Raw genomic sequence first — 11,123 nt, forward strand, 5'->3', positions numbered from 1 at the left:
CAAGTTTGGCAGTCAAAATCTGAGGCACTCAGAACCACTAATCACTTTTAATAATACATGTGAGAAACAGTACAAAAAGTTCTATTTGTGTTTATTACAGGAAAATAATATTTTTTGGATACAAATTAAGATAAAGCAGTGATTCTCAGCAAGGGTGATGTGGTACCCTTGGGTGCCTTGAGATCCTTTCAAGGGTGCCATGGAGTACCACACAATACCACACCATTTGGTGTGCAAACATTATTCAGAATATAAACCCAGAGATTTCAAATAGCAATCCATAGCATTATTCTGACTTGCTGGGGGCTTCCTGAGTTTTTTTGCAACCAAAAAATTGCTCTATTGTTTTTCTTTAGTCAAAAAATGAATGACAGCTAAAGGCTGGCATTTTCTGAGTGGTGCCTTGAGTCTAACTAGGTGTGTCTCAAGTCTATCTAAGGCTGAGAACCACTGAGATAAAACTTATTTTAAAGCATACACAAACATTCCTTTTTTTGGAAACACTAAACAGACAACGCCAAATTATGCCAAATCATAATTTGTATAATGAGCATATTACACAATTTGATTGCTTGCCACTGTTAAAATATTGCTTTGTCATCTTATTTGCTGATCTGGAAATGCACAGCCATAGAAAAATAAATGCCATTGCTATGATTTATGTGATTTATCAGGAGAACCTATAATACTTTAACCTTTCCAAAAAGTTAATTATCTCAACTGTAAGGTCTGAGGTGACACCTCAGCATGTTTTGAAGTATATAAGTCCACAGTTTTCAGTTCCAAATCCTCTTATCCAGCTGAAACCTGACCTGTAACCAACATGTCAACCCAGAGTCAGGCAGATCTCATTCATATGTTCAAGGGGATCCCTTTTACCACCAGGTCATCGCTAGAACTATTAAAATCCTTGGATACCTTCGATGCTAGAGAAGATGATGTCCTTTTGGTTTCCTATCCAAAGTCTGGTAAAGTTCTACTTTAAGCTTTATTTACAGGGACTCTTAATTGTTTGCTGAACTTTCCGCGTTTAACCTAGTTATAAAAAGTGCCTGTGTGAGACAGAGAACAATGTTTAGATTCAGAATTTAAATATATTTATGTATTATTGCAATACGAAGTGTGAAATTGTAATACAGAAATAATTTGTCTGTATTTTAATTTTGTTATGGTAAATAACAGGTATATCATGTGTCTGGGTATACTTTATTAATAGAAATTTCTTCCTTGCTAGTAAATAGCCCAATCTTTTCAGTATGGTTAGGTACTTTCTGAGGTGAATCATTAACACAATGCTTCTCAACTTTTTAGACTAAAGGCACCTCTTGGAAAATGCTAGCCTTTATCTTTTACTTGTTTTTTGACTATAGAAAAATAATAGCAGTAATTCTTCTGCTGCAGGGAACTCAGAAAGAAACCCAGTGGGTCAGAAACGTTTTTGACACTATGGATTCCTATTTGAAATCTCTGGGTTTATCTTGTGAATCATGTGAGTCTCAATAGCACCCTGATTGAGAATCACTGCATTAACAAGCCAAGAAATTAAATCATTTCCATGCTTCTTGTCTATAACTCTATTAATCTTTTCCCCAAAATAATGTCAGTCATATTTTCAAAATATGTAGGCCAAAGTGCTACAGTATGATAGAAACTTAAATTCAATACTGTGGCTCAGTTTCCTAAAATAACACTATCATTAAACTATTGTGGCAGGATTTTCCTTTGTTCTGTATTGGTATAGTGCATAGCACAGTAAGGTCTTAGGCTACATTTAGGGCTCATACAGTAAGATAAATAATAGTAATCTAACCACCTCCTATGTGATAAACTATCTGAATAATATGTAATTGCACAACAAACTTAGTATCTCTATTACTCAGCATGCCTTCCTGGCAGAATCATTCTATTCACTTTGCAGACTCACCAGAACTATTCACCTATGTAAAGTTTCTCATATTACTGTTGTAGGTTTAGGCTTTCAAACACAGCTGTAAAACATGCATGCTAATGCAAAAGACAAACTTTTTCCATGTTAGTTTATTTTCCTAATAACATAAACTTTATTTCTTTCCCCTCTTTAACCTTACTGCCTCCCCTCCCTCTTCCAAAGGCACACACTGGCTTGCACAAATTATAATGCAGCTGTACACTAACCAAGTCACCCTAACCTCTCCCATCGAGTTTGGAGACATTTTGAAACTGGAGGAACTGAAGAACCTTTCATCCAGAAGAATTATCCCAACACACTTGGACTACAACATGTTACCGATGAATTTTAAGAACAAAGGATGCAAGGTGAAATATATAAACTTACTTCGGTCTAGTTAAATAAATACCTTGTCTTTTCTGTAGTTAACTACTTTTTAAATACACATTGATTGCTCTATTGTTTAAAAAGCACTGCTTTCTGCCATACCAGGTTGAAACAGTCACTGATTTCAATGAGCTTCTCTAGATTTAACAGTATCAGAAGCAGTATTTTCCCATAAATTAATTGACTAATCAAAAGTGGAGTGGCATCTTGGATACAGCATTGGACTATGACCCAGGAGATGTGCATCTCATTTCTGGCTCTGCCAGTCCTTGAGCAAGTAATTTCACCTCTCTGAACCTTGTTTTCCACAGGCAAAATGGGGGTAAACAGTACTGACCTCCTTGGTAAAAGCACTTGGAGAGGTCTTGGTGAAAAGTCCCATATAAAAGTCATCATCAACATGTTCACTTGTTCCACCAAATTTAAATGGATCCATATGCAAATTTTGACTATTTTTGTGTCAGTTTTTTTAAATACAGAAAGACTATATAGGCACATCTACACATCACCCTATGGCAACGTAACGATGTGCTATGTTGCCATATAGTGTGCTGCAGTGACATAGCAATCATGCAAGTCTACATGTGATTGCCAGCTACATTGCTGTAGCGGCACGCTCCCCTGCCATAGTGTGCTGCTATGGTGACGTAGCAGCAAAATCTAACCATCTGCCATGCACACAGTGCAGTAACTGCCCATACTGCACCATGCTTTAGTACTTCCAGAAGGAAGTACTAAAGGATGGCACCATAGCAACATCACCATGCAGTGACATGTAGACATGTCCAACGACCATTGTCCAGTTTTCTGAGTCACATACTTAGTTCCAGCTGTGTATTAAATGACTAAAAGTCCAAAGTAAATTTCCCCCACTTACATAACAGCTTCCTCAACATTTATTGTCCTCCAAAACATGAACTTCATATCCAGTATTTTGCATCTAAAGTATAAAGTTTCAGTAAGGCATTACAACACCCAACTTCTCAATAGCTATATCACTTTGTAGATATAACCTCTGCCCTTAATCCATGTACAAAACTCCTATTGATTTCAATGGATGTTGGGTATCCAGAAGGAGGCAATACATATAATGCTTCTTAACCTGTATTAACATTTCAGGGTTTAAGAATAAGGTTTTGTTATATGGTGACATTTAATTTGTTAGATGGATACCATTTTGGACTTTTTAAAACTTTTTTTTTAAATGATCAGTAAGCGTGAGTGGTATATATACTTTCGGTGGAAAGGTCCTTGAATGACTCTTGTTACCTCTTGGAAGGTCAAGGACTTTGTTACCTATCAAAAGAAAACTTGATTTTAATGAGTCTCTGTAAAATTAGTCTATCAGCATATCTCACACTACTTATACTTCTGTGCTAACCTTTGTTTGACTTAGGTTACAGTTAGTGTCATGAAAAAATATATTGATTCAAACATAAATCATTGGACTTTGATTTTTAACAATGTTTAATTACTAATTATTCATGCTTCTCTGCTAATTTTGGACCTATGCTATGGTTTACAGTTTGAGCTAATTTATTGACTTAAATGTAAGTCATTGGACTTTGATTTTTTTTAACATAAGATTGGCATGATTCTTCCAGAAGCCTTTATTGTGCTATACAGATTTCCTCAAAAGTGGTTATTAGAATAAGTTACTTGTTAAAATCCAGGGATTCCAGTGTATTGTTGATTGCTATAGGTGACAATGCCAGTTATCCGAACAAAAAGTCAAGACTGAAGTATGAATTAAAATGACTTCAGCCACAAACCCAAGTTTGGATCTCAAAACTTTCTTTCCCCAGAAATATGGGTACGGTTAGGCCTGTGTTTTTTGGTTTTTCACATATCGGTATTATAGGTCTTTGGGGAATAAATAGCAAACAAAAAAACAAAAACAGCTCCAAACACTTCAGAATTTCAAATTTGTTGAGATCCAGGCTTTTTGGTCAGCGTCCAACCTAGTGCAGTGCCCTCTGTATAACAGATAGCACACAGCTTACACAGAAACACTTCTGCAAGCAGATCCTCTTAAAGAAAAAAAAATCATTGTTAATTACATTATTTTAATTTACAGACAATCTACATCATCAGGAATCCAAAGGATACTGCTGTTTCTATGTATCATTACTACAAAGATAACCCATACCTTCCCACCATTGATAAATGGACTACTTTCCTGGACCTGTTCTTAAAGGGAGATGGTAAGAACGAGTCCTTTTTTCTCACTCTCGCTTACTAAGTTATAATGAATAGTAAAATCCATGAAATATAAATAAGGGTTAAAACTCCTTTTTTCTTTCTACAAGCCATGTAGGCCACATCCAGTCAGTAGTTTTTATAGTATTAATATGCAATGGTTTTAACAATGATTTATTCACAAGCCCTGCTGAGCTCAATGGGACTTTGAATTCTATCAGGGTGAGAGATCAGGTCCTTCCTTATTATTAGAATGATTTCTGTTGAAATTCAAAACAAGATGGCTTTACCTTTCAACCTCCAAGTGGACATGTTAACAGGCTAAATGCTATGTTAAAATACCAAAATGTAACTGGTTTTTTTATAGGTTTGTAAAACAGTTTGCCACCAACTCTAGACACACTTGCCCAAATGAGTTACTGACTTGTTCCACCCACAAAAGCAAGCAAGCAAAAGGAAGTCTATCTGATTGCCCACCATCAAACAGGGAGGGACGAAGGGGAAGACTATTTTTTTATCAAAATCACCATATAGCCATATGTGTACATCACTTTGGCTGGGTTGATCACAAGGAATTTATTTTTAAATTTTGACATACAAAATCTGTCACATAGGCTCAACTTTGCAACATAGCTTATTTGGAGCTACTTGTTCCAATTCCAAGACAAGAATTAATCATTTATTACTTATAGCACTTGTGACATGAAACTGAAATTCAGCTCATGCTCCTGTCCTTATCATCCACCCCGTGTTTTATTATTACTCTGAACATATTTGCGGCTGCTACATAAATCAAACAACAAATGGCTTTAAAAGAAAACATCAAATATCATAAGAATTGGTAACACTGGGCGCATCTACACATTCATTAATGTGCCATAATTACTGTACATTAAGTTTAGTACTTATATAACCAAGTACTAAATCAATGCACAGTAACTCATGTTACTTTGCAGTAGCACCAGCACATGGTTTTTTAGTGACACTAACTGTGCAGTAGCTTAATACTACTACACAGTGGCATATTAGCATGGGTTTAGCCCAGCATGCTACTGCACAGTTAGCATTTTGTGTAGATGCACCCACTGTTGAGTAAATACTTGTTTAAATTCCCCTGGACAGTTTAAAATAAAATAAGGAAATAAGAAAAATTACTGTGCAGCAGTAGATAAGTACTCTATTTTCCCTCCAGAGAAGGCTGCATTTTGTATTGAAGTTATCATTCCAAACAATGGTCTTAATCCTACAGACACTTGTAGGCTTCCTTTTCTGAATGCTTCTATGAATATTGACTTCAGCAGAACTAGCCATGTTAGTTTATGCTTGCATCCAGTGTTTTGAATTTAAGTGTCTTTGTGCAGTGATCTTGAACCAATCGTCAGAAGAAACTAAACCAATTTTAAGGGGGACATAATGCATTATCACTGTTCAGCAGAAAGAGAACATTTCCTTCAGCATGTGGTATATAATTACAATTGTTCTAAAATTGTTATTTGTTACAATTGTTATGAAAAAAAATTCATATGGATCCTATTTTGTATTTCTTTCAGTTGTCTGTGGATCCTGGTTTGAGCATTTCCTAAGTTGGGAAAAGCATAGAAATGATGAAAACATCCTGTTTTTGTTCTATGAAGACATGAAGAAGGTAACTGTATTTCTTGTTACCATTTCTGTTATTCATATATTTCATGTCTCATGTGGGGTGGGGGAACAGGACTGACCAAAACTATTGTAAAATTGCATCATGTATTTTTCTGCTCTTTGAAATCTCAAAGTCCAGAGCAGAACCAGTTCATAACAGAGCTATACCTATATAGAATCAAAAAGCATTAGCCAAGTAATTCTCTCAAATACATATTAAGTAAGTCTCAGAACCCAATTTCACAGAAGTGAGGAAAATGATATACAGAGGTTATGAAAGCTAAAGATACATCTGCTCAACCTTGGATATAGAAACAAGGCTTGAGCTAAGATCCAGATCAGTTTTAGGGACATATTGTTAGATTGCACTGCCAGACGGAGAAATTTCTCTTTTCCGAGAATCACCCCTAACTTGCACTGGAATTGGAGGGGAAGACTTGCTAGAATTGATGGCCTTGGGATTTCTAATATTGCAGGGTGGCACTGGAAGAAGTGCCAAAGTGATTTAAGAATGCAAATTCACCCAGACTAAGTACACACAATCAAAAAGCCGAGGCTGAATTAATTAAATCATCGCAGGTTAGTCTAAGCTGTGTAAATTGAACCGAGAAGCAAGTGGACAAACATTCACTTTTGGCTCTAGAAACGCAGCCACAGGCCTGCAGTGGCTCTGGCCAGAGCCAGCGGGCACTACAGCATTAGAGGGGACAGCTTAGGCCAAGGCTAACCCACCGACCCGGTGACTGAGGTGTTTGCAGGGGAGGTGCAAAGCATCCTGGGGCGCTGGAGGACTGTGAGCTAACTTGAATCTGGACGGGAACTGGGGCAGCAGTTCAATAAGCCGATTTAACCTAAATCAGTTAAGTCTGATGCTACATCCATCCACGTTTATCTTAAACCAGTTTCTCCCATTTTGAAAGTGGTTTATGTGCACTGAACTTCTGTTGTTACAGATTTGAATCAATTTCTGATTGCTTTTACTGATTTATATGTAATCTCTGTCCCTAGCCCCAGTGTTTACAAAACCTGTAATCCCATGAAATAAGGTTAAAAAAAATAATCCATCTTTTAGCTGGACAGATTTCTTGCAGAAAGTGTCTGCCCTCCTCAAACTTTCAGCTTTTCATGAAGAAGTCTAAAGGCATTTTATTTTTCACGGTGTGGATTTTCTTAATTAAAAATGTTATTTCTCATTAAAAAAACTTCCCCTAACCCCCATATGGGGCAATATTTTCCTTTTGGGAAATAATTCAATTCTAAGTCTCATGGACCGTATCAAATCAATCTCACTCACAGACCATAGTTTGACAATGTACAGCATTCTCACGGAAACCAGTAGGAGTCACTCTTCAGAAAAATATATAACTGCCTTGTTGAACTGCAAAATTTGCCATGTTGCCATTCTTAATTTAAACAAGAATGTACACCTCTCAGGCCCAAATGTCTTCTTAATTACACCTTGTGTATGTCAATAGTAATTAATTGATTTCAATGGAATTACTTCTAGCTGACCTTAATGAAAATGGGTGTCTACACAAGCTAAATGCTCATCAGATTAATTCTATTATGCATTAGTGTATGATGCAAAAAACATGCTAATGCACTAATGCACAGTAGAATTAGTGTAATGCTCATTTAGCATCACTAAAAAATGTTCATCTGAACTAATGCATAGTAGCGCTGATTACGGCACATGAAGTTAGTACCTGTGATTAAAGGTACTAACTTTATTAATGTGCCATAATTACAGCGCATTAATGAACATGTAGGAATGCCCAGTGAGAAGAAAATTGAGCCTAATATATGTCATTTGTACATGCCAGTATGCTGTTTAGTTCTGACTAAAATGAACACACATTCTCTCCTGTTAGCCTATCCGATGTAGAATATGATATTTTTCTTAGAAAAATTAAGACTCTATTCTTCACATGTTCAGGATCTTCCCAAGACTGTGAAAAAAATTGGCATGTTCCTGGGAATAAACATCAGCGATAGTGAAATCCGAGAGGTCTGCAAGAAATCATCTTTCTCAGAGATGAAAACTAACATAGAAAAAGAGAATATTGATCCAAATCACACTGTTTGTGCACTGACATCTGACAAGAAGCTGATATTTCGAAAAGGTAAGTTGGTTGAAACTAGCCCAATAAACTCTCATGTAGACCCTTTTCCAAAGCCAACTGATGTCAATAAAAGATTCTACACTGCCTTTATTGAACTTTGGAGCAGACCCACAGGGTCATGATGATACATTCTTCTCAGTAAATCCATTTCTAGCCTACTTTTTTCCCCAAAATTCTTTGGTTATAAATAACTGCCATATTAAAAGAGAGAGGCAATTAGTCATGTTAGTTTGAGGTCAGGGAGAAGTCAGGGCAGAGTGGCACTTTATAGGCTAGCTTGTTCAGAAATGCATAAGCTTTCATAGCCAGTAGCCTACTTACTTTGTCAGATACTGTGAATACAGGGAAGAGTCGAGACAAAAAGTTTAATAATGTTCTGTATGAGCTTTAGGGCTGAAAGGAAAAATGTATTCAGTTTAACACTTTATCTATGTTCTTTATCTATAGTTCAGTACCTCAATCTTTCACAAACACTAAAATGTACCCTCTTCTCTTACAAGCCAAGGTCATTCAGTTTATCAGGAACCAAAGATAGACATTCTTTCTGAGGTAGTTTATAATTAGTGTTTATCTTATATATTACCCTGTGTTTTATTGAACCATACTTGCGAAAGGAATATGCTGACAACAAAAAATAAATGAATGTGTCAGTTGATAAAGCAAACTTTTTTTTATCCTAAGACCTCTGTCAGATTGAAAAATTCTGAGAAGTGCTTAGGTTATGTGACTGTGAAAAAAAGATTATAAATTGAGCTTAACAGGATATATTTTTACTCATACATCTCTTGTGATTTCAGAAACTCTTCTGATCCCAAGTTGGGATGAAATGTCCCTGACAACTCTAGGGTTTTGAGCACTCTTACTTTTATTTTATATAACCTTTAGCTTAAAACTTCAAAATTAAAAGCTTTTTCAAATTTGAACATCAAAGTTGTTCATTTAATACTTGTGGAAATTGGATATTTGGATGATTTTGAAACTTTCCCCCAACTTTACAGACAAAAATATTAATAAAAAAGAGACTGGCCTTTCCTGTAAAAAGAATTGTTATATTTCAACAAAATTTCTGTTGAACTTTTATCAACCATTTTAACTCATGTCAGGGTCATTTGGCTATTTTATGTAGGCCTTGCCAGGGGTAGTCTCTTTATTTGCCTTCTAGTTTTCAAGCCTTTGAGAGAGAGCAGAATCTCACTTTGGACCACAAATACGAAAACTAAAGTTGTCTATAGATGTGCTCTGACATGTTCTAATTAGATTAATCGAGTCTTCTCCATGTTCTAAGTAGAACGCTCCAGTGTAGCCTCATCATCACGTGTATTAAGCCCCACTGCATTTCAAATGGCCACGAGGGCGCGTTTACTACACCTTGTCAAATGTGCTTTAGTTCCAGCACCCCCACAGCCATTTTGAAATATGGGGGGCTTAATACACATGGTAGTGAGCTGTTTTAATTAGAGTTGCTGTCTAGATATCTCTCTAATTAAAACACCCCTCCCCCACCTCCGAGCACATGTATAGCTGAGTGTAGGGGCACTTTTTAAATATGGGATTTAAACAAGCAATTTGGGGAGCAAAGGCAAAATATGTAAGCCTGAAAATGTTATGATTATTGTTATGATGTGCTGGCTGACAATCAACCTGTTTCCAGTCAGGTTCCTGCCACCCAATCCAAAACATAATTCAAAATTATAGTTTGTATACTACAAAAAGGGAATAAGAATGATGGTAATGACAACGTACACTAACAAAGCCAGTCTATGTTTAAAAACTAAATCACTCACTCCAAAATAGTGACCCAACCTCACTTATTCCTTTTCCATTCTCCCTCCCCTAGGTACTGTTGGTGACTGGAAGAACCACTTCACCCCAAAACAAAACAAGTTGTTTGAAGAGATGTTTAGTAATAAAATGAAATACAGTGACTTGGCAAAATGCATTACATACGAATTCTGAGAAATAAAACTGAAGCAAAGAAGCTGGAGAAGGGATAAAGTATTTAAAAAAGCTTGTACTTTTGAAATAAATACTTTCTGGGGGGAAAAATAAATACATTGAAACATTAATTAAATTGTCTCTCTTAATATGGGTAGCCCTAAGAACTGCACACAGATAACAAAAGTAAAAGTAAAACTGAATGATCTCAATTTGATGCTGCTTATCAATTTGGATTATTTCCAAATAAATTCACATTGGACATCAATCGACATGTTTTTTGCACTATGTAAAAGAGAGGGATACCCTCAAGTGTCGTGTTAGATATCATAAATAAAGATTTAGTCCTAAATCACGCAGTGGTCATATCTATTGTGGGTGTGCGAAACAGGTCCTATTCTATTCGGATTCAGCCCAAATGAGAGACAGTGATTCAATTTGTTGATTCGAATCACTGTCCCCAATTCAATTCCACCAAATTGGAATCTGAAGATTCAATGCTGATTAGGAGAATCAGTGATTCGGCCATAGACACAAGTTTAAATGTCTTTTTCTACGTACCTTCAGGGACCAGGCACGGCTCATGAACGCTGCAATGGTGGAGCAGATGGAGCATCCCACAGGAGTGTAGGGGGTCCCCCTGAGTGCTTGGTGGCAAACCCAGAAGTGAACCAAAAGTACTTCCAGTCCACTTCCAGGTCTGCCGCCAAGTGTACTGCGCCCTCCCCCACCATGCACCCTCTGCTCAGTGATTGGCTGCGGGGGGACCCGCAGACCCAGGAGGCACCACTAGCTGAGCCAGGGGCACAGGCCCCCCCCAGCACACTCCCCAATGGACATGGAAGTGGACAAGAAGTGCTTCTGGTTCACATCTGGGTGTGCTGCTGAGCATGCTGGGAACCCCCCCCCCC

The 11,123-nt window shown here is 37.0% G+C and overlaps 1 protein-coding gene across 1 annotated transcript; it reads left to right on the forward strand.

The window, feature by feature from the left end:
- The first annotated feature begins 446 nt into the window (after positions 1–446).
- Positions 447–10,310, forward strand: LOC109296298 (sulfotransferase 6B1-like). The gene is made up of 6 exons (XM_019515664.1): positions 447–968; positions 2,111–2,295; positions 4,392–4,518; positions 6,064–6,158; positions 8,091–8,277; positions 10,115–10,310. The coding sequence occupies exons 1-6, from the start codon at positions 824–826 to the stop codon at positions 10,231–10,233; spliced, it is 858 nt and encodes a 285-aa protein (XP_019371209.1). The 5' UTR covers positions 447–823; the 3' UTR covers positions 10,234–10,310.
- The last annotated feature ends 813 nt before the right edge of the window (positions 10,311–11,123 follow it).

The sequence above is a fragment of the Gavialis gangeticus genome, unplaced genomic scaffold (genome assembly GCF_001723915.1).
Source record: "Gavialis gangeticus isolate Ggan-Ray unplaced genomic scaffold, GavGan_comp1, whole genome shotgun sequence".
NCBI lineage: Eukaryota > Metazoa > Chordata > Crocodylia > Gavialidae > Gavialis > Gavialis gangeticus.

Bases quoted from the DNA above. Each gene is read 5' to 3' on its own strand.
- LOC109296298 (XM_019515664.1), top strand. From the start codon at position 824: ATGTCAACCCAGAGTCAGGCAGATCTCATTCATATGTTCAAGGGGATC. The intron at 2,296-4,391 runs GTGAAATATATA...TTTAATTTACAG, and splicing joins TTAAGAACAAAGGATGCAAG to ACAATCTACATCATCAGGAA. The intron at 4,519-6,063 runs GTAAGAACGAGT...TATTTCTTTCAG, and splicing joins CCTGTTCTTAAAGGGAGATG to TTGTCTGTGGATCCTGGTTT.